Source organism: Hesperophylax consimilis, chromosome 12 (genome assembly GCF_061612785.1).
Source record: "Hesperophylax consimilis isolate HC1 chromosome 12, BYU_Hcon_1.0, whole genome shotgun sequence".
Classification (NCBI taxonomy): domain Eukaryota; kingdom Metazoa; phylum Arthropoda; class Insecta; order Trichoptera; family Limnephilidae; genus Hesperophylax; species Hesperophylax consimilis.
Window position 1 is genome coordinate 10,644,540 of NC_142847.1, and position 24,757 is coordinate 10,669,296.

Here is a 24,757-nt window from a genome sequence, read left to right on the forward strand (position 1 = left end):
GATGAGTGATTTCTCTTTCGAGAAAGGCATACAAATACAATATTGGATTGAATCATCGGTAAAATATTGTATTTGTGTGCCTTTCTCGAAAGAATTGAGTCTTTAAACGAACAAAACTATTGATTCATATTCATATTGCGTATATACGGGCGCAAACAAATGATTTGTCTTAATATTTTAAAGCAATACCTTGCAAAAGCGTATTTAAACGAAATTAATTAATTAACGCCATCTGTGAACACGTAGAATACAACGAGCGTTGCGTTTAACCTTAAAGTTAGATTTTGGTCAATTTTAGTTCAGCTGTCATCCGTCACCATCTTTCAAGGAACGAAAAGGATTGTTTGAAGAGAAAATAGTTGAAAAAATGTCCGACAATCCGGGTTTTGATAATCGATTGATTTTAGAATATGTGGGAAATAGAAAAAAGAAACAATTTAAACCACGAACCGATCATTTTCTGTGGGAAGAGTTGGATTTTATCGCCAGATTTCGGATGTCAATAAGTATGGTTAGGCAATTAACATCACTCATTGCTAATGACATCACAACGTCTACAAACAAGTACCTAGGTTTATTTAAACTAATGTATCTACAGAGGCGGATTTGCCCTTAGGCCTATGTAGGCCCGGGCCTAGGGCGGCCAGATATTAGGGGCGGCCAATCGTGACAAAAAAGTCACAGATGATAACAAGAAATTACTTCCTAAGTACCTAAATATTCTACGTACGAAATAGCGTTATGCAAGAGCATGTTCACACACAGCACACAGCGCGTTATATAATATATAAACAGCGTTATAACATAAAGCGTTAGTCTCGATCGAAAATGACACAGAACAGAAGAAAGCCGTTATATGTAAAGCAAGAGGTATTCGTTTAAAACTGGAACGCTTTGAAACGGCCATCATGACTGTGTTTTGGGGATTTTTTACTGAATCGTATTAACGCCACAAGTAAAAAACTTCAGAGTGTGGAAATTGACATCACCATTGTCATAGAACTGTATGAGGTACTTATACATTTTGATTGGTGAAATGCGAGATAATTTCGATGATTTCGAAAACCAAGCCAAAAAACTGTCCTTTTTACAGGAAAATGAAAGAGATTTTCGACGCAATTGAAAACCTAAGCTACTTTTATTTTTTTTTTTATTTTTTTTTTTTATATATACAATAATATTATTATTGGGTTTATAAAAACAGTTTATTTTTAAACAAGTTCTGCTGTGTAATTATTATTACGCGTGACAGCTGTTTCGCCCTCTGAAGGCATTATCAAACTGTTGATACTTGACACTTGATACTCGACAGTTTGATAATGCCTTTAAAAAAATAAAATGGAGTTCTACAAATTAAACTTAATTACTTACCTAAGCTACTTCCTGGCGAGAATAATACATGTGAAGAGATGCAACAAAAAAACGGCCGCGAAAATTTCAGAATCACAACTTTTTTAGTAATAATCGATTCCTTATCAGCAGAACTAAAAAAACGACTGGGTGCTTACAAATCACTTTATAATAAATTTTATTTTATTACTCAATTGACAAAACTAAGCCCGTCTGAAGTCGAAGAAAAGGCAAAATCATTGCAAATGATTTATTCTAGTGATTTAGAAGCCCATTTTTCAGAAGAATGTCTCCATTTTCGTGCTCACTGCAGTGTGAAAAATAATATAATAATAATAATATTGGACAATTTTTATAGCGCCGCTTTTGTGAGTTATCACCTCAGGGGCGCTTTACAGTTGATGCAGGTATTACAAAAAATATAAATATTACCAAAATAAAGTGAAGTTAAGTAAAGTCAAATGAAGAACAGGAACAGGTGACATGAAGACAGAAGATTCTGAGCAAGAATCCTAGGTGGTGAAGAGGCTGGACCAGCTGCTGCAGCGAGAGAGACTACCGCGTCCACCAACAGTGCCAGCACGAGGTTCGTCATCCGTTCAGGTATGTGTCTGCTGCTAATAAAGCGCTGACATGTGTCTGCTGCTATTAAAGCGCTGACACAATATCCTCACATAGATAACGGACCTTGGCAGCACCGCTGTGACGTTCGACGAAGATAGAAAATGGAGACTCTGCAGCAAGAATCCTAGGTGGTGAAGAAACTGGACCAGCTATTGCAGGGAGAGAGTCTTCCGCGTCCACCAACAGTAACAGCACGAGGTATCGAAACAATGCTGTCAGTTTGTTAAAATGGTTACGAACTGAAGATCTTCAAACCATTTATCCAAACGTGGATATTGCTCTTCGAATGTGTGTGTGTACTCCCGCCAGTAACTGTTGCTTTGCTTAACATAGAAGCAGATTTTTTAAGGAAATTGGATTGCGAAGATCTAATTAATGATTTTGCTGCACTTAAGTGCAGACGAGAATTGTAACTGCCAGATTTTTGTTTTGAGTTCAGTTTTTTTTTTAATGTTAGATAATGCTATACGTAAATTTTTTTACCAACGTTTTAATTTGTATTTTAAGTTTAGTTATTATATTCGAATATGTACCTTAAGTTGATTTTTATTTAAAAGAGGTGCTGATTTCTTTTATTTGTTTGGAGACTTAATAATAACTTTTTATCCAGCCCGTATCTGGCAACCCTAATTGTAACTGTGAAACACTTATATATTATTGTATGAGAATAAACCTGAAACTAGTTAAATAAATTAAACCTAAAACTGTTTTAAATGTTTTATTCAAATCCTTGAAACCTTAGAAAGTATTACAAACTAGCAGCTATTATAGTTAACTAAATTTCTGAATCGATTTCGATAAAAGTTGTCAATAAAGTAAATTCATTATGTAGTCTATAGTCTATATCAGGGGTCTCCAAACAACGGCCCGCCAATGTCATCAATCCGGCCTTCGACAATCGACAATTATACAGTAATTGAACTAGCGAATTTAGCAAGCGTATTTTTTTACATTAATTCCACACAGGAGGCTTTGAGGAAAATATTTTCCCTCACGACCTATGTCATCTTAGGTGATGCTGTGTGGAGGGTCTTTTTAAGGAAGGGAAGAAAAGGAAGTTCTGAAAAGGAAAATGTACGAGGGGTGGGTAGGAATCTGGGGATTAGTGTGTCCAGGAGTGACATACGTATGAATAGATCCCTCCAACTGCGGTGCAAGGCGATGGGTCAAGATAGTCCGGCTGGAAAGGTCAAAAGGCCTCCCTCACCCAGTCTCTCTCGATCCGGCCCGCCACGCAGCAAGCAGGTGGGCAGACGTATCCGCCGCCAAGACCTGGACAAATCTCACCCCATGAACCATGAATGATAATGGCAGGAAAATTAAAACGGTTTTGACCCTAGGAACTTACTGAAAAGTTTGGATACTCCTGGTCAATATGATGGGTATTGAGAAAGGGGCGGCTACATGGTCTGGGGCCTAGGGCGGCCAAGACTGCAAATCCGCCTCTGTGTATCTACTAAGTTCTATTGATAATATACTAGCATAGTTATATTTTATGTAACTGACAAAATAATTTTTTTGTCATTTCAGAAATCATGCTGTTTGTGCTGTGGACCAGGTTCTAATAACATTGCATTTTTATGCAACAGGAACGATGCAAAGATGCACAGGAGACATCTCTGGGGTGCATAAAAGTACTGTCTCGCGTGTAGTAGACAGGGTTAGCAGAGCAATAGCCCGCCTTCGGTCACAATATAATGTATTTCCTCAAACAGAGAATGAAATTCAGCAGTGTGCCAACGAGTTCTACAGCATCGCTCGATTTCCCAACACAATTGGTGCCATCGACTGCACCCATATAGGAATTCTCTCTCCTGGAGGGAACAATGCTGAGTATTACCGTAATCGAAAAGATTACTTTTCATACAACGTGCAAGCAATAGTGGATGCCAACTGCAAAATAACCAACATTGTGGCAAGATGCCAGGTTCTACGCATGACAGCACCATTTTTAACAATTCCAGAATTAAAGGAAAACTGGAAGATGGGCTCTATGGAGCCAGAAACCTAGTTGGCGATCGTGGTTATGCGATAAAACCATATTTATTAACCCCACTGGCAAATCCTGTTTCTGACGCTGAACTTTTGTACAATGAAAGCCAAATCAGGACAAGAAATGTTGTAGAAAGGACTTTCGGGATATGGAAAAGGCGTTTTCCTGCAGTAGGAACGAAATTGAGAATCGATGCCACAAGAGTGGAAGCCGTGATTGTTGCCACAGCGGTGTTGCACAACATATGCACTAACAACAATGTCACAGAGCCACCAGACTTTGTCACCATTCTCCAAGAAATTGACGGAGGACATTTTCTTGAAAATGTTGGACAGGGTAATGACATACGACAAAATCTTGTCAACAGTTATTTTGCTCATTTATTGTAATTTTTTTGTATAAAATAATGTTTTAATTAACTTAAAAATAAAAAAAGATTTACAAATAATAATAGAAAGAAAGAATATAAATGTTTTAATCTATTGTAACGGGGAAATCATTCTCATTTCGGTTTTCCTCTTTGAATTTTTTTACTTCTAACTCGTGTATATGTTTCATGTGTTTAATTTTCAATTCAAAAATAGCTTCACAACGCCTGTCTTCATGTTTCATGTGTTTAATTTTCAATTCAAAAATAGCTTCACGACGCCTGTCTTCATGTGTTTAATTTTCAATTCTAAAATAGCTTCACGATGCCTATATTCCTGTTCGTGAAGAATTTTTTTGTGCTCGAGGTCTAAATCTGTAGACAAATCTACAGATTTTTTTTGTGCATCCGCCAACTCCATGAAATTTCTGTGGACATCGTTTGGCGTGGATAATTTTATTTTTCTTGATAGGCCTAAAAAAATATTACATTACATTAAAAACGTTAGATAGTAAGTACCTACTACCTTTCTAAATTATTTCTCTAAACTACCTAGTTTAGATAAATTTACTGAAACATTTAGTGAGATGCTGTTAAGATAATAAGATTCTATAATACTTAAGGCACAACTAAACTCACTTTTCAGGGATGGTGTTATTGGTAAGCGTTTAGTTGCTACACCTTGATACTCCGATGCACAAGGGAGTGGGGGATCTTCCACTGCCACCTATAAAGACATCATTATTCCATGTTATTGTGGGAAGAATAATTGGCTAACAGTTGGGGGACAAGTTCCATACTCATAGCGGGTAAATGAGTTCTCCCTTTTCAACACGTATTGTGCTTATGGAAAAGTTTTACCAGACGAGAGATCTGGGTTCGAGTCCCAGTTGCAACCGCTATCTTTTATTTTTTCTGTGTCATGTACATTTTCATATTTTAATTTAGATTATTATTATTATCTTCTTCAATGATATATTACATTGGTGGGAATAACCTTCAAAAGTTAAAAATAGAGTTTTCTTATAAAAAAAGTAGAATTAATTTTATTTGTACTATAGAATTTTGTATGTAATTGTGGTGTCATTTCTCAATCAAATGCCACAATTAACTGTTATACTCTATTTTTTTATTATTTCTTAATTAACAATGATTTTATGATATTTAATCAGTGTTTAAGGTATATTTATACCGTTGATATTAAATAAATAAATAAATTGTAAAAAATATTAACGTCTTTCTTACAAATTCCATCAAAAATGGTGTCTGAACATCCGCTTCTTCCACAGTTGGGTCTTCCGGTGTCTTGGGTCTTATGTGCACGGAAGAATTTCAGCAACTTAAAACAGAATGTTGGATTTGGTTTTATAACATATTTTGTCATAAATAAATGATTATTCGCGATCCATAACTGTGAATGAAAGTAACGATGTTTGGAATGCTAATCATACAGTTATAGAAGCGTCGTCATCAAATTCAGAGTTGATCCCTTCCATGGATATTTGCATGGCACCTTGCATCCATGTTGTATTATCGCTGAGCTTGGATGGTGGTGGACCACCCCCAGTCTTTCGGCGTTCTTTTGTGAATTGTGAAGATTCCTGGAAAAAACATTTACTCATCATTTCAATTTTGAAACAATCCATGACTTCAGAAAACAATGTGTGACAATCTACAAACCTTTCTGGCAGACTTTTTCAAGTTTTCAAACTTGTTTCTAAGCTGTTTTGTGGATCTATAACGGTTTGCGGGACAGGAGGCGTTATACTTAGTTGTCAATAGTTCCCATGTCTGGTCCTTCTCTTTGACATGTACAGCATCGCTTTTTTTTATTCAAAAGAATATTCTTGTGGGCCTCCACGAGCTCTCTCAGCAAAATGACATCTTCGGCGCTAAAGTTTGAAGATCTCTCTCTGAAAGTAAAGTTCGTCGTATTGAGAAGAAAATAATATAACAAGTCGAATAAAATACACATACGACAATAATAAAACCTACTTACTTTGTGATTGTTTCCATTTTAATTATGTTTTCAACTGAGCTGCGAAATAACCTCAAAACTTCGTAAACGTCAAAGATGCGTCAAAGCATAAATAAACCACTCTCTAGTAGAAGTGAGTCGTTCGCGAACGAGTCGGCTCAGTGAACCGGATCTTTTTGCGGATCCACAAGATCCGGTTCCCAAATTAGCCGCTCACTCGTTCGCGGATCAGTAGTGACTCACTCGTTCGTGTGAGTCGGTTCACTCGTTCGCCAACGATGAGTCGGTTCACTCGTTCGCGAATGGTGAGCCGGTTCATTTGTTCGCGAACGATGAGCCGGTTCACTCGTTCGAGGACGGTGAGCCGGTTCACTCGATTTTTGTGAGGAAATTTTTGAAATGGAATTCCGTAGCCACTTCCCCCCCACGGATTTTAAATATTTTGCGGGGAGTATGTATTGTAAATTTTTTTGTGGGGAATTATGCTTCACAGAAATTCTGTAACAACCCCCCCCCCCACGGATTTCAAATACCTTGTGGGGAGTACGTAGTTTGAAATTTTTTGTGGGGAATTATGTTTCTCAGAAAATCTCCAACAACCCCCCCCCCCCATGGATTTCAAATATCTCGTGAGGAGTATGTATTTTGAAATTACTTGTGGGGAATTGTGTTTTATAGAATATGTGGGCAGAATTACTGCAACTGAAAAACGGCGATATTAGGCCAAGATCCGCTGGCAACACTGCCGGTGACCCGCTCAATTGAGCCGGTTCACTGAAGCGGATCTTTCAAGTGAACGGGAACTAGTGAACCGGCTCCCTCAACTGAGCCGCTTCGCCCATCTCTACTCTCTAGATCGATATCTTCGGGCTTTTGTATGGCCCCATTTTGTCACCCCCTTAACCACAGACGACCACAGATAAAATGGTCGTTTGGTCCAGACAGGTAAATATATTGTGGACCATAAATAAATCTCAAGGCCATTTAAAAAAGTGCAAACATAGACAATATAACTGCACCCAGCTAACATCGTTCATTCATTAGCCCACAAAAATTATATTTTAAAAATAAAAATATTGGAATGCAGGAAAAGGAAAATAAAAAAAACCCACAGCTATGCACACATAAAAATACTTTTTATTTTCAAAAAGACAATGGACAGTAATAAAAAACAGGGTCAGTAGAACCGATGTATTGAGCATTGATTTATTATTGAAGTAGAAGATATCTACTACTTCTATTACTACTAATATCTACTATCTACATCTACTACTACTAATATATGTAAGCAAAACATGAAACAGAACAAGACACAGAAAAATAAAAAGTAACGGTCTCAACTAGGAATCGAACCCAGTCTTACTGCAACAACTTAATAGGATTTAATTTGACCTTGCACAAAAATACAAGAATATATACACAAAATACATATTCAACAAATTTAAGTGTTAATTATTATTGCCACAGCACTAGAAGTTATTCAAATTCTCCTGCAAGGGTTTCATATAATTTCCACAGCTTTGTCGTCAGCAAACATCATGGAAAATGCTGGTTAAATCTGAATACTTACATGATGCAATTCTGGAGAGGTTTAAATGACCTTGTATGATGTAATCGTGGCTTTTTTTAGCAGTTTTAGCATCCTAATACGTGATATTGTATCGCGTCGGAATACGGATAGGTCTGAAAAGGAAAATTAATTAAATTATTAGCCAATGAAGTACATTCAGAAATCAGGAACATTGTATCAAAGAACGAGAGGTTAGTACCTGTATTTTACAACGGGTTCGGGTCCTTCTTTCAATTGGTGGAGATAGACCGGATAACACACTTTAACACAACACGGCATTAATTTATCACCTTGAAGAATTCTAGCACGTGACATTATTTTTAGATGGGTGAAAGAAAATTCAAAATATTTACGCTAAAAACTTCAACTGACTTTTCAACTTACGAAATGGCGTCTTGGAAATTATCGTTAATTTTTATCGGAGCATAAAGCATGCTTAGCTTCTCTTTCTGTTACACAAGTCGCTATGGTAGAGAGCGAGAGATCAAACTACAATTTTTGCTCTAAGCCAATGAGATCTGAGCTTTCAGCCACAACAGCTTTGTCTATAAGAATTTGGGTATTGAATAACTCCTCCCATCAGGGTTACAAGGTCATGCGGGAGTTATACGCCCCTGCGTCAAAGACAATGATAAAGCGCGTTGAACTGCAGTGTTGGCATGCGTAAAAATAAAACAAACATCAAATACAAGGAAAATTCGAAGCCATTTCGATGGCAACACTGCTAACTTTAAACTAACTATTTTAATGTTGGTGCAACTCAATTTTGTTGAATTTTAGCTTAACTTTAGTTAGGGCTTAAATTCAGTTTAAATATTTAACATTAAACCTTACCTTTAACCTTACTTTAGCAACAGAATAGTTTCTATTTTAGCCCTAAAATAGAAACTATTCTGTTGTTTACCTAGGCTTGAGTTAACGAATTATGTCAAATATGACGTTTCAATTTTAAATGATCAACTCGACACTTGAAAGCATATTGAAAAGCGTCAACCTTCTTTCAACAAAGTTGATCAAGTATTTAGTTAGAAATCTTGTCCTTCAATAACATTAGGTCAGCAGTGCTTATATATTATTCTATTTTCTGTTGCTGTGTTTTCTATGCTGTCTGAAATAAAAAAATAATGCATCAGGAAATATAAGAATATAGAAGCACAAAATCCAGATATATGGTTAAATAGTGGACAAACTTTTTTACACAAAAAGCTAGGAGTTCAATCTAGAGGGTGGAATATTTATATATTTTAGAAAAAGTTGACAGCAAATATTTAACCATACAACAATACAATAGTAATACAATTAATTATGCCAATTATGAACTTTCCACTGATGAATATTTAATGGTAAGGTGTACAATGTCATAGAAGTGTTTTCTTAAATTAATTTATTTTTAGTTACAAAAGATGAAAAAAAAGGGGGGGGTATTATATTTTATTTTGTTCCTTATCAATTTCCTCATAATGTACTCAGTGCCCACGTTTGATGTGCGACGACGATGTTCCAGTCGGTCCAGTTTGGCAGATTATAATCACCAGCAATTAAGAATTTTGCTTTCGGATATTTAAATTTCAGTATTTCTATGGTCTGATTATGGTATTTATATATTTGCAAATCCGATGCAGGTGGGATGCAGTGGCGGCTCGTGACTTTGGTTATATGGATATTAACAAATTAACCTTACAATGTACCGTAATCAAAACGATTATTTTTTATTGTTCACTATTCTTTTAATTATTTTTTTACCAATGTCTTTAAATATCTACTTTCTTCCTAACCTGTAACCATAAAAAAATATTGTAAATGGAACTTACCTGGTTTATTTTATATTCAATTTAAATGTAAAATTAATTCACATTTACAACTGTCTGTTTCCTAAATAAACAAAAATAAGAAACAATATATTATTATTATTATTCTTTATTTTGGTTTTCACCCATTAGGGGTGATCTTGGCCATATACAATTAACATTTTTCTTATTAACAATATCATCATAAAAACGTAACATAAATAAACCAAACATAACATAAACATAACATACTTAACATAAACGGTACAGAGCTGGTAACAGTAGGTTATCACAAAATTATAAAAATAGGAACCGAACGGGATTCACGTTCTCTTCACCTTAACCTATCTGCTAGCGTTAGCCAAATAACGCTATCACTTGTTAGGCTAGCGCCACACTTGACGGAAATTCCGTCGCGTAACTTCCGCGACGGAACGCCAATACATGTAATTGCATATAAATTACAAATAGCGGGCACACTACGCGGAAGATCGGTCGTTCCGTCGCGGACGATCGGTCGCTCCGTGGCGGACCGCCGACACTCGCGTCTGTTCCGTCCTCCGCGCGCCGATCTTCCGTCGGCGGAAGATCGGCAAAGTCGCATTCCAAGTATTTGTATGCATCGCGCCACATTCGGCGGATAAGACGCGGTGACGACGAACGCACAGGATGTTCGACACTGAAAGATTTATTATCGAAGTGCAAAATAGAGTTTGCCTTTGGGAGAGATATAGCCGTTCTAAGTTTTGTATTTTGCTTGGTAATATAGTCTTTCGTTAAATTCAGCAATACATCAAATGATTGTATGGACATTCGATAATATTCGAATACTTTATCTGGATAATTTCTTAGTTGCATATACAAGGTATGAAATTGCCCAATTTCTAGTCGAAGAGTATTTATGGGATGAACCCAATATTTACGCTTTATTTTTCTTTCTTCTTCTAATGCCTCATAAATAGCTATCACTTCTATCGGATCCATTACGACCACGCTGTATAAGCGTTGGCAGTCGACTGATAATCCGCCACTGAATATTCAGTGTGGCTGCAACGTAACCAACGGATTGACTCCAGCGGAATTTCCGCGACGGAATTTCCGTCAAGTGTGGCGCAAGCCTAAGGATAGCATTAAGTTCGCTTGTAACGATCCTATTGTGGACTAAGGGCCCGTTCCCACTTCCGTTTTCAAATCGGAGGCGGGTCCCGTTTTAAAAACGGATGGCCAATGGCCCTGCTCACACTACCGTTTTAAAAACGGACCATACTCTACGAAAAAAAATAACTGTCGATTCAACCAAAACATTTTATTTGCTCATTCTTCAGTAGACGATCGTGCGCAATGGACGACGATGAAGCTCTTGTTGTCATGTGGTACTTATTAAAAAGAAGGAAAAAAGTGAAAAGAAAATTTTGGGTTCACCCAATCATAGCAGAAAGATTTTCTGTAGGAACTTTCCAAGTGTTAATTGGTGAGTTGAGAAGTGATGAACTAAAGTTCTTTAATTATTTTAGAATGTCTATCACTTCCTTTAACCATCTACTGGAACGAGTTTCAGAATGCTTAACATATCAAAATACAAAATTGAGAGAGTGCATCTGTCCTGAAGAAAGGCTATCGATATTTTTAAGGTAAGAAAACAATAACAACTCAAATATTTTTAAATATGTGTTTATTACACGTACGTTCCGTGCAACGTGCAGCTCATTTAAGCTTTAAAATAAAGAAATATAAAACTAAGTAAACTTTAAAAAATAAAAAATAAATTTTGAAACAAGTTGATAATTTTTATACAAAAAAGTTGTGTACACCAAGTGTTTTGTTTTTATTTAATTAAAAATAAATTATTCTATTATGTTGACTACTGGTTCTTCCAGTGGCGGTCCGTGAGTTTTCAGCGAGTTAGATTGCTAAGATAAAAAATACGACATTATTGATGTTGTTTTAACTGAATGTATAGTTTTGTTTTCAACCAAAATGTGTGTAGGTATAAAAAATCTTATTACGAAAATTTTTATTGATCATTTTCAGCTACAACAACTCAATAATGTCGTATTTTTCAATCTTATCACTCTAGCTCACTGTAAACTCACGGACCGCCACTGGGGTCTTCTAACCCTGCAATTAGTTAAAAGTCTTTAGTTAAATTCATCAAAATTTAAATCCGTACTATCTTGACTGGTGTTATTAGATAGTTGAGACAATACAGAATGAGTAGGTGATGCAGCCGGTTGATTTGTGGTTTGTTTCCGTGCATAATATGCAGATCCCGCAGGCGGCTCGTTCGGTTGACAATTCAATTGATATTGACACTCAGAAGGTGTAGAAGACGGTTGTTCGATGGTTGGGTTTTGTATATATCCGTGATTTCTTGGTTGCGTGTTCCATACATAATGTGGTGAGTAGAATTTATCTTCACGTTTCTGCTTAATTTTTTGAATTAACGATAACACGCCTGCTTGAAGCTCTAAAGTTTCATCAACATCGAATGATGTTACGGCCGGTAGAACCCCTTTAAAATAAGAAAGCATTGGATGTTCTTCTTTCACACCTAGCCTGTTGTCCAAAAACTGAGACATTTTTTCATCTACGTTCATTTTCTTCTTTTTAGAAGAACTTGGTAGAGAGTCTTGCTTTCTCGGTGCAGACCCATCAGAACTTCCTTCAAGATTATATGGGTTGTAACCCGAATCATTAGTGCTGTGACGTTTTGAAACAGATTCATGGGTAGTTTTAGGATTAATAGTTTTTTGCAAAAAGTTCATTTGTTCCTTATAAATATAAGGCCTTTTGAATTTTGCCGCTGCTCCAGATTTAACATTTTTTTCGTCTCTGTGTGCTCTCATCCATCCATCTCGTAAATTATTCCACTTAGCGGAAAGTAATTTACCTGCAATAAATAAAAGTAGTTTTAGCTTGTGTTGCACCTAATATATGGCTGTGTACATTTCTTGTTATTTTTATTTTACAGATATTTAGCATCGGGATGTTCCTACAAAGAACTACATTTTAACTACAGAGTTGGTGTGTCAACCATTAGCAAAATTATTAATGAAATGAGTAGCATTATCTGGGACACGATAGGCAAAGAGTTCATAATGTTGCCTGATACTGAAAGTAAATGGGAGGACATCGCAAAAGGTTTTGAAATAAAAACAAATTTTCCTCATTGTCTCGGAGCGGTTGATGGGAAGCACATAAGAGTTGTGAAACCAAAAAATAGTGGCTCTATGTATTATAACTACAAACATTATTTTTCCTTCATTTTACTTGCCGTAGTTGATTCGGAATACCGATTTACCTACGTGAGCATTGGTTCATATGGAAAAGAGTGTGATTCCTCGATATTCAAGGAGACTACTTTCTGGCAGAAATTGGATGGCGGTAGTTTGAATATACCAAAGCCTAGACCTCTTCATGATAATATGGAAAAAGATTTGCCCTTCGTACTTATTGGCGATGAAGCTTTCCCGTTGTCAAAAAATTTATTGCGACCTTTCGGAGGCACTCATTTGGATGACAAGAAGAAAATTTTTAATTATCGTTTAAGTCGAGCCAGGAGGTATGTTGAATGTGCTTTTGGTATGTTAGCCAATAAGTGGAGAATACTACATCGACCATTGGATGTCGACCCAGAAACAGCTATCAAAATAATAAAAGCTTGTACAGCATTACACAATTTTGTAAGAGAAAGGGACGGTCTTAATTTTGAAGATATCCAGTCTGCAACCCCAGTGGAGCATCCGATGCGTACACAAACACACATTACTCGTGGTGGTCCTACTGCAAATAATATACGATCAGAATTCGCCGACTATTTCGTTTCTCCAATAGGATCTGTATCTTGGCAAGCAGCAGCTACACACACAAAATAAAAACAAAAAAATAACAATTTTTAATAAAAGTAGGTACTTACCAAAATCTTTTCTTTGTTTTTCTTCTAATTTATCAAAATCCGGCATGAATATACAGCAAACTTCTCGCCAAGCCGATAATTTTAATGAATTATTTTTATAGCCTTCTGTCGTTTTATCCCACAGCACAACTCTTTCTTCAACCAGTGGGATTAAATTTTCGGGATTTATTTCCTTACCCATTATTATAGTTTTAATTTATTTACAACAAAATAATCAAATACAACTGCGAAGCGTGCTTGCTTCCTTGCGACTGGGAGCGGGCGGGGAGGGGTCGGGGTGTGAGAGGGGACTCTGCCGGAACGAGTAGACGACAAGTGTGAACAGCTCCATACAACACTATGAGCGAGCGTGTTCCGACACGATTTGAAAACGGACGCGCTGCGTAGGCGAGCCATCCGACAAAAAATGTCGGATCCGTTTTCAAATCGTGTCGGACAAGTGTGAACAGCTCCATCAGGGATGTGATGCCCAAAAAAATTAATTCCCCAGAATTAGAGGTGAAATTTCCCTAGAATTCCCTAGATTCCGGGGGTACCACCTTGGCGAAATACGCCCGCAAATAATAATATAACACACGCGTCGGGGGGGGGGAGGGGGGTAGTCATTGAAATAAAGGTCTTTGAATATGGTACTTCTTTTATTTTCAAATATCACATTTAAGTCGTTAGTTATCTTACATGGAAATTTTTTATTTTGCTGTTGGCAATTTTTAATTGTTGTTTCTCAATGGCAACACCGGCTAACCAATCTGACAGCTGACAGATCTCGTGTGTCAAACCAATTTATGATTGTATGCATAATTACATTTATTTATTAATAAGAAGTATTTCTCATCAATTTTGGTATGTGGCACTATATGTCATGAGATCTATGATGTTGCTAAAATTATTTCAATCATACAAGATTACAGGAAATACATTTCAGTCAGACAGGTACATGGTATAGAGGAGAGGTTATAAGATTAAATAATTATTTACAATTGGATACTAAGAAGAGGTAATTATTTACAATTCCGACACACTAAATAGCTAATTAATTACCCTTATTTTAAATGCATTACTTGCCTACTTTAGTTATTATTTATTACAGTTTAAATTGAAACGAAATACTGCTTTTGTTAACGATACCAGCGTGGCGGAATAGGCAATAATTTGGAAAAAACATAGTAAATTGTTAAGGTCAAATACTAGCAATATATAACCTAGCGATGCCTTCATCTGAAATTGTATACGTTTTACCGGGAAGTAGAAGATTACAATTCCAATAAAAAATGCGCTCATATCTAATTTCACAATAGTTTGACAGTAAATGAGTAGTTTTAATTTTTTCACTAAGTTAATCCTATCTTCTTTCCAAATGTGAATCCAATAGAGCTTTGAATTGGTTTGTATTAGTTGCATCGATGACATATTGTGGGAGTTTGTTCCAAGCATCCACCACCCTATTTGCATATGGTTACATAATTTGTATATAATTGTAATGTATATAACATATGGTTATATAATTTGTATAACGCTGTTTTTCTGAAATACCATCTACAAATGTATGTCTGTTTTGCAGATTAAGGCATCGATAGGCTATATTCATTGTAATTGGCTTCTGTGATTATGGCTTCTGGTTATCCGCCGAAGATTTTAATTTAGATTTTAGCAAGGAACAAGAAGATTTGGATTGACAGTGTTATTAAAAGTAATAATTTTTGGATGATTTGTATAGCGCCGTTTCAGTGAAATATAACCTCAAGGGCGCTTTAAATTATTAGTACAGATTGAAGTTTGGCACTTGGAATGAATGATACAGAAGTGAAATGACGAGGACATAAAGCGGGCAAAAATCTGTACTGTTACATGCCGAACAAAACCCAGAAGTTTAGTTAATCATAAATACTATTATCCAATTTGTCAACCAATGTTTTCCCTATTTTGAAATCTAAGCAGGAATTTGTTGAGGAAATTAATGTTTTGGAATGCTATATTCCGGATAATGTTTTGGTTGACAAACGGTTTCTGATTTTCGTTTTATTTAGATTAATTATTGAAAATAATCTCTCTACTGTTGCACTTGAGTGCGGCAAACACAGGATTGTTAAAATAAATTTTGAAAGTCTAGGAAATTTGAGGGTATCATCGCCCAATTTGGTTTGAGTAATTCTCAACCAAAATTGTAGTATCGAATCGTCAGGCGATGGGTCAAAATCAAAACATTGCAACTCTCTCCACTCTCTGTCAAGGTCATTTAAATCTCTCTCTCCTACCAGATTTGGAAATAACATTGCCATAGGAGCGATCGAACTGCAATGTTGTGCCTTGACATTAACCGGATCTATTTCTTTTAAATGTTTTAAGATTTGAACTGTTTTGTCTTTAAAATTAAATCTTTTTAAATTTGGCTAACGCCTTCAATGTAAAATTCTAAACATCGCTTTCTTAAATTATCTAGACTTTCAGAATCAACTTCAATTAGCCCGTTTGCTATTTTTCCAGTTAGCACACCACCCAAGTACACATGTTCTAATGTAAGAAAATATCGCGGATTGTTATGTTCAACATCTACTAGCTGGGTCCGGTTTAAATAATTCGGTTGTATATAACAACCTAAAAGAGTTTTTAGAGTTGATTCTACGCGGCTATATAGGAGATGGATTTTAATTTTTTCGGACTGCATCTCTAAATTGAGATCATTAAAAAAAGGTAATGCAAATTCTAAAAAATACAAATACATTTTGACTATGGGATCTCTGAGTTTGTCTAAGATAGAAGCGGCTGCTGGAATTTTTTCCTGAAGATGAGCATGGGTAAAGTATAAAACGAGTGCTTCGTATTGCTCTAGCAGCCTTTTCACCACTGCGATCAGGGATAACCACCTGGTTTGAGATGGGTGAAGAAGTTTGTGTGGTTTGAGCGACAAAAAATCCTGAAACTCGACTAACTCAGACTGTCGCTTATAACTGTTTTTTAAATAGGAATATACGTCCCTTGCTAAATCTACCACGCCTGATGGAATCTTTTCACATGCATTGCTAGCACACAAGTGAAAAGAGTGACACACACATTTCATAACAAAAAGACCTGGTATATCATTTTTTAAAAGAGCAGAAAGCGAATGCCTCGAACCCATCATCACATTGGCACCATCTGCAGCAAAGCCCACCATATTAGCAGCATATGGGATATTATTTTTACAAAAAAAATCTTTAATTTCATTATACATACTATCAGCAGTTGCAGAAGGCACAGGAACTAAGTTCAAAAATACATCTACTATTTGGTTTATACTATTATCAAAAACTCTACTTATTAAGGCTAAATGTTTAATGCTGCTAATATCAGTGGACTCGTCGACAATTAATGAAAATTTATTGTCCCTTAACAACTTACAAACATTTTCAAACCCAACACTCCCCGTGACGTTGTTGACGATTGCTGTGCATTTCTTTCTGCCACAAGTCACCTTTTTGGCAATTTCAGAGTCCGGATAGAGAGCTTGGCCTAACTTGCTCAGATGGTCCATGGCTTTAAATGGAATGTTGTGTTCTACAGCAAAGGCGGCCAACCTGAAATTATAAATAAATAATTAACAATATAGTAGATACAATAAATTTAGAAATATGTAATAAGAATTGGGAAGATTTATTTCATAATAATATACTATAGATTAAACCTTATCATATTGTAAAATAAATTATAAGTACATTTTAAAATCAGTAGTGTAAAGATGTACCATACCTTATCTCAGCTTCTTTTATTTTTGCGGCTTCTGTCGTCAGTTGTTGCACCCTAGGCATTGATAACAGCGTGTGTTGGGAAGCGGCAGCTCTGATATTAGTAATATGTTTTGTTCCCTGGGCATGTTTTTGGATTTCAGATTTGCCACATACAAAATCTTTACTACAGGCATGGCAAAAAAAAAATGTTGGCCCCTTCTTACTTCTTTTCAGCCAGCCTTTGAAATTCTCCTCACATTCCCATTTTTCTTGGTATTTTTGGGCATATATTTTTTTAGGCTTCTTGGCTGAAGGAGCTTCTTCTGCATCCGAAAGGTTCCTCCTCGTGCCGGACGTTGAAGGAATATCCATCGTGGCCTGTAATAAATATTATATTATATTCAGGATGCACTTTACCAAACACATAATAGTATAAGTTGTGTTAAACACCGAATACATCAGTAAGTAGCTTAAGGAACTTGGTAGCTGAACATTGAACTTATAACTTATTCCTAATGCTATTACACTAATCCTGTAGTTTGCTGATTGTGTAACACTAATCCTGTTATATGTTTATTAATTGGAAAGATATACATCGATACTTAGTAATAATATGTAGGCTTATAATATTGTACTTTTCCAAATAAAACACTTTTTTCTTAGTAAAATAATAATATCAAAGTATGTATGTCACTTACCACTGAATTAGAAATAAAATTCCGAATAAAAATCACTTTTCAATATAAAAATCAAGCGCGATCACCTAATCACCTTTCAAAGCAACAGAAACTTCGAGAAAATTCCTTGTAATAAATAAACATGGATAAAAACGTAACCTGAAACCAATTTTTTTTTTTAAAGGATTCCCCATTCATCCTTTTAGATACATTTTGAGTTGTCAGTGTTAAAAACATTTCTTGTAAGTAAATCTACAATATTGATTCATGGAATGGGAATTTCTTTAAAAAAAGATTTGCGACTAGCAATACCAGTAGTATTGTCATATGTAAAAAAAAATTTTTGCCCGAGTTCTAAATTTCCCTAGATTTTGTGCTGATTTCCCTTTTCCCTAAAGAATATTTTTCTCCCCTAGATCTAGGGTAATTTCCCTAGACATCACATCGCTGAGCTCCATACATCCACTACAGATTTGAAAACGGAAGTGGGAACGGGCCCTAAGAGCGATAGCCATACACTTTTAATTTAGGAGACACTAAGTAAAAAAATCCTAAAAAAACTCGGTAAAGAGTTGTTGAGACATTGTTTGAAAACACAGATATACGAAATATAATCAAATGACGCAAGATTTGAACCAAAACTTTGTAAAACAATTGCTTTATATTATATTGCATTTTAATTAGTTGTTATTTTATTTTTAAATAACATAAATAAGCAGTTTATCGAAGATTTTCGTTTTGTTAAAAGGTACCTGCCCTGAGAGATAGTAACGACTTTGTTGTTCATTCACCACTGAAAGTGTCAATTTTGCCCACCAATCGCGCCACCGAGGGGAATCATTTTTGTTTTTCAGTAAGGTTGACAAGTTGTTTATTCACTTCAAGTTGTTGTTTACTTGTTATTTTTGAGTCGTTTGCTGAGGAATACAATAAAATGAGGTAAGTAGGTGCTATATTATGTATGTAAAAGCATTTAAATATTATTCGTATGCTTTTCACTAGGACTCAAACGGAATTATCAACACGCTGTCCTAGTTCTTGTATGTTCAATAGACCTTTTTTTGCAAAACTGAGTTATGAAATGCCAATATGTTCATTAGCCTATTGCGCATTAATGAAGCTCAAAAAAAACAATTTTTTTGGTTTTTAAGTGACATTTTAAGCATTTTTCGAGTGCCAATATCCACTCACGGAATAATGTTTCAGTTCTTATTTGTTCAATCTCTTGGATATTGAACATTCAAACACTCAAAGTTATGAATAATGAATATAATATTTTTAAAAAGTTCATAGATATTTGTTCAACATCCCGCCGAACGTTGAGGTCTTGAATGTTCAATCTCCACTGTCAACCAATCAGGAGCCGGCTAGTTAAAATGTGCGGCCATGTTGATTTTTAGTTGTTTTCTAACAACGAAATTGTTCCACTAAAAATACGTTTAATTGCGAATATATACTGTTATTGAACTAAAAAATGACTTCACCGACTCCAGAATCAATAAACCTTAGAACAGTAGCTTAAATAGAAAGGTAAGTCTTAAAATTATGTCATTTATAGGCTTTTTCACCATATTTTACATGTACTTCTTGAATTTGCTAGGCAAATATACAGGATGCTTCATTTATTATTTATTTATTCAATTATTTATTTACAAACTTAGGACTTTTACCTAAAATGAGAATTAATAAATTATATTAGTGCATTAAAACTTATTTTTATTCAAGAAATACAACAAAAGAGCCAGGACATGGAAATGTGCAAAAAGTCGACTGTCCTCATAGTCTGATTGAAAGACATCTACGACACATATTTAGTCCGTTATCACTGCTGAGATCACTGATGAAAACGAAGTCCAAATATTACAATTTTGAATTCATTCAATTAAAAGTTTCTGATTTTGTTTTTTTTAGTCACATAAAAAACAATAAACATATTCTTATGTAGGAACTACAATAAAACCAACTAGGCCCGCTACTAACAACAATAAATTTAATGTTAAATAGCGCACACCCATAACCCAAATCGCGGGATATTATAATTTTAGGATTTTAAGAGCTGAAAGTATTTAAAAAAATAATATTTTAGTCACGATAATCAACATAGATAAAAAAGCTCACGGCAAATAAGACCTTCCGAAAGAAAAAAAAATCTTTCTAAAGTAAGTAAACTTTAAAAATTACATTTATCAAATGTAGGTATCGAAACAAAGGAAACAAAGGATAAAATATGGAATGTGCAAGGTGCCTTTATGAGTGGAAGGGGGTGCATGGACCAGATCTTCTCATTGCGTATGCTCACCGAGAAGTTTCTGGCAAAAAACCAGAAACTTTTCTGTGCCTTTGTAGATCTACAAAAAGCATACGACCGAGTCGACAGGAAAAAGCTATGGAAGGTGTTGTCCAAGTATGGAGTGAATGCGAATCTGACTCAGGCAATTGCGTCTCTATATGAGGGAAGCGTTGCATGTGTTAGGGTGAACGGTGGTTTTACGGGGTGGTTTGATATCACAAAAGGTGTTTAACAAGGCTGCGTAATGTCACCGTGGTTATTCAATCTATACATGGATAATTGTATGCAAGAATTGAAAGAGGTGGGATTGGGCGCGAATTTGAGTAATCTGAAAGTATGTTGCCTGTTGTATGCTGATGATGCGGTGCTGATTGCTAATAGTATGGATGATCTGCAGTCTCTCGTGTCTAGGATGAACGAAGTATGCGTGAAGAATGAGTTAATGATGAATGTAAGTAAGTCTAAAGTAATGGTGTTTGAAAGAGAAAGTACGAAAACAGTGTGCAATATGGCTGTGAATGAGGAATACTTGGAGCAGGTGGATGAATTTGTGTATTTAGGAAGCATGTTTACGAGAGATGGGAAGGCTGACAGAGATATTGAAAGAAGAGTAAATGCAGGTAACTCCATTAATGGAGGACTGAACGCAGTTGGCGCTAACAAAAAATTGTCCAAAGAAGCGAAGTTAGCAGTCCACAATGGAGTGCTGGTACCTACCCTGATGTATGGAAGTGAGGCATGGAACTGGCAAAGAAAGGATGAAAGTAGATTGAATGCTGTTGAAATGAGATCCCTGAGGCGTATGTGTGGTAAAACCATGTATGATCCTGTGAGGAATGTGGAAATCCGCAAAGAGTGCAAGGCTGATGTAAGCGTAATGAGTAAGATCAAGAAAGGGACGCTTAGATGGTTTGGGCATGTAGAGCGAATGAGCGAAGAAAGGAGTGTAAGGAGAATATACGATGCAAATGTGAATGGTAGCAGAAGTCGGGGACGCCCGAGGAAGACATGGCATGACCAAGTGAATCAGATACTTGAGTCGGGCCATGTCAAGAGTCAGAACAATAGAAGAGTATGTATGAGACGATGTATGAATGTGAATGAGGCAAGGAGTGTGTGCCAAGACCGAGTTGTTTGGCGGTCCGTCCTCTCTGCCTACCCCTGCGGGGAAACGGCGTGATGGTTAGTTAGTTAGTTAGTTAGGTATCGAACAGTAAAAATAACAAATTTTCAAGTGAAAATTGAACTTCAATAATTTTACGCATCACTCGGAATTTTTTTTCTCGAATTCCGCACACAGTCTCAACTGCTCCCAACCATCTGGAGCCAGTGAGACTATGGAATCCCCAATTGGGGTATATTAGTATATTGTGAGGCTGAAGGTAGTGTGGAGGGGAAGGAGATGGTATGTGATTTAGATCTGATCACCAAACACGGCTAAAGCCATTTCAATTCTTATGGTGGTCTTTACACCATATCTTCCTCTCTGGAACATGCTGCAAATAGACTATATGTTTTTTAAATGAATGATTTGTGAAAATAACATAAATGAGTAAAATAAAATTTACTTGCGCACGCCGGGATTTGAATCCGCGACCTCCGGATTTCTAGTCAAGAGTACCCCTACACCACGGAGGCCGTAATACGTATGATGTGAGAATATTTCACATCACGCATGCACCGACAACCGATAGTGGTATATTAGCGGTAGGTACCTTTGTACTTGTGCATTGTTTTCAAACTTCCAAAATATTGGATGATTTATATAGAGCAGTTTTCGTGAAAAATCAACTCAAGGACTCTGTATATTTTAAAGTAATACTTTAAGTCAACTACTAACTAAGATAAAAGTAAAGTATTCGAAATCTGAAAATCACCCTGTATATGCAATTTACCACTAATTGGCTAATTGAACAAAAAATACCTCAAACTTATGGGAGCCGAATTGTTCAATCTCCAGACAATATGTTCAATATCCAAAATAATCATTTATCATTTTCAAGCCATGTTCAACGTCCACCTTTAAAGTCATAATATGGGCATATTATAGCTTCAATCTTCGAAAAATGATCTTTAATAATTTCCTGTTACACACATGTATTAAACAAAATGACCAAAATCGAGAATTTTTTAGAATTTGCCTGTAAAAACAAAAAAAACGTCTCCTGTAAAATTTGCTAAATGGTCTATTGAACATACAAGAACTAAGGCAGCGAACAGTATAAATAATTATGTCTGTACGAAGTTGACGTTTGTTTAGAAATGTTTAAAACCAAGTAAAAAGCGATACAGTTCTTGTATTATTATATTTTGTCTTTATTATTATGTGTGCAAACCTAAGAAAAAGTGTGTAATTAAGAATCTGATGTTAATTAATAATTCTCTTTCAGTGTATCGATTAATGTACAAAAAGCAAATCGATCTGCCCGTACAACAGCCATCCAGTTTATGATAATGGCCGATGCAATGGTCGCTGAGCCGCTCTTCGCGGCAAACCGTTTTGTCGGTATGCATGGGAAAGAGAATCTAGCCGCATTTTGGCGAAATCTCACCAATACATTAAATAACGCTGGTCCACCAAAATCAACCACTCAATGGCAAAAAGTGAGTTAAAAGTTTTGAATAGTATTTGTCAATGTTGTAGTGAATTTGATCTGTCAACTGTAATGAAATATTCGTTTCAGGTGTGGACCACATTAAAATCGAATGTGAGGGCGAAAGTTGCCAAAATGCGGAAAGACCGCCTGCAGACCGGCAACACATCAGCGAGGACCACATTGTCCGAGCTGGAGGAGAAAGTCTTTAGCCTGATAGGCAGAGTGGCTGCAGAAGGATTAGACGTGCCTGACAACCTTCCCAATGATGATGTATGTATTTTACCATGCTCGTTCATGTCAAATATTTTGCTAGTTTACATAATATGAGTAAAAACATAAAGAAATTTCATAAGATAGATTTTGATATGTTTATTTCGTTTTACAGAGATCTCTTCTCGCACTGATGGGAGTATCAGTATCAGTTGGTGACGAGCCTGCTGTGGCTGTAGAAGGACTAGGCATGCCTGATAACTTTCCCAATGATGATGTACGTATTCTGATTATTTGTATAGGACTATACCCACGCTCGATCATGCCCAATGCTTTTGCTAGTTTACATAATAAGTGTAATAACATAAATAAATTTCTAATGATACATTTTGATTTGTTTATTTGGTTTTACAGAGATCTCTTCTGGCATTGATGGAGGTAGCAGATGGTGACGAACCTGCTGTGGCTGTAGAGATGCAGCAGGAGGATTATGGTGTGGTCGAGGAGCTGTGGGTTCCGAGTGGTAGTGGTGGAGTGAGGGGTGAATTCCTGAACCCTGTGATTAGCCCTTCACCGCCGACCACTCCTCACGCAGTGGACAGACCTCCCACTCCCCATCCATCAACCCAGAGACCAAGGCGGAATCCTCGACTCATGACAGGTAATTCTTTATACAAATCAAGTAGATTCGCGTCCATCCAATCTAAGTTCGCAGGGTAACCAATTATTATTACGTGAAGCAGATCAAAATATGTATTTTAATTGATTTATATACGTATAAATTCTATTTTTATAATAATCGAAAAATCAAGTATTCAAATTATGAGAGACATCAATTATATTGAGTTTAAACTTTCAGACCAAAACGAGGCCAGGGCTGCAGTTCAGAAACTAATGGAGCAACAGAATTGTACTTTATCGGTGAGGAAAACTTACTTTACTATTGCATATTATTTGTGGCCTTCTTCCTAATTAGTAACTTGATTACATTTCAAGATTGAATTTTTTTTTTACAGAATATTGCAGAAACCCAGAAGAGACGAGCAAATTTAATCGAGAAAAATCTAATTGAGAGAACGAGAGAAAGAGACAGGGAAGAAAGAGAAAGAGACAGGGAAGAGAGGGTGAGAGAAAGAGAAAAAGCCAGGGAAGAGAGGATGAGAGAAAGAGAAAGAGACAGGGAAGAGAGAGCAGAGCAGTTCGCTCAGCTCATGCTAATATTAAGTAGACTAGTAGAGAGAAAGAGGAGAGAAGAGGAGAGAAGATGAGAGACCTAATAGAGGATGAGGAAAAGGGAGTAAAAGTCAGTATTTTTTGTAATGCTCATGCTATTATTAAGTAGACTAGAATACAGAGAGAGGAGAGAAGATGAGAGACGTAACAGAGGATGAGGAAAAGGGAGTAAAAGTCAGTATTTTTTGTAAAAGCGGGTTTTCAGTCTCACTCTTAACTATTTATTTATTCTTTTAAATTGATATTGTGTTTTAAAACGTTAATTTTACAATAATAATAATAAATGTGATATTATCTTCCTTTTACGTTATAATGTTGCTGTGATTTGAAATGAGAGTAGGATTTAGGAATGTAAAAATAGTATTGTTTATTATTGTTTGTTATAGTTGTTTAATTGACATGATGTTAAGATTATTGAAAAATCACTTCTAATTCTTACAGAGCCTTTCAGTGTAATTTTC

The 24,757-nt window shown here is 36.0% G+C and overlaps 2 protein-coding genes and 1 long non-coding RNA gene across 3 annotated transcripts; 2 read left to right on the top strand and 1 right to left on the bottom strand.

Moving 5' to 3' along the window:
- Positions 1–4,438: 4,438 nt before the first annotated feature.
- LOC149419118 (uncharacterized) lies at positions 4,439–6,411 on the bottom strand. The gene is made up of 5 exons (XR_016302862.1): positions 6,334–6,411; positions 6,015–6,247; positions 5,580–5,935; positions 4,974–5,061; positions 4,439–4,808 (listed from the first exon to the last, which is right to left on the bottom strand). It is a non-coding gene; the product is annotated as an uncharacterized LOC149419118 (long non-coding RNA).
- A 12,419-nt stretch (positions 6,412–18,830) lies between these two features.
- Positions 18,831–23,180, top strand: LOC149419119 (uncharacterized). The gene is made up of 3 exons (XM_089637929.1): positions 18,831–18,905; positions 22,647–22,860; positions 22,941–23,180. Exons 1-3 carry the CDS (start codon positions 18,901–18,903, stop codon positions 23,178–23,180), a joined length of 459 nt encoding a protein of 152 aa, XP_089494055.1. The 5' UTR covers positions 18,831–18,900.
- Positions 23,181–23,589: 409 nt separating this feature from the next.
- On the top strand, positions 23,590–24,331 carry LOC149419120 (uncharacterized). The gene is made up of 3 exons (XM_089637687.1): positions 23,590–23,724; positions 23,923–23,984; positions 24,080–24,331. The coding sequence occupies exons 1-3, from the start codon at positions 23,718–23,720 to the stop codon at positions 24,329–24,331; spliced, it is 321 nt and encodes a 106-aa protein (XP_089493813.1). The 5' UTR covers positions 23,590–23,717.
- The last annotated feature ends 426 nt before the right edge of the window (positions 24,332–24,757 follow it).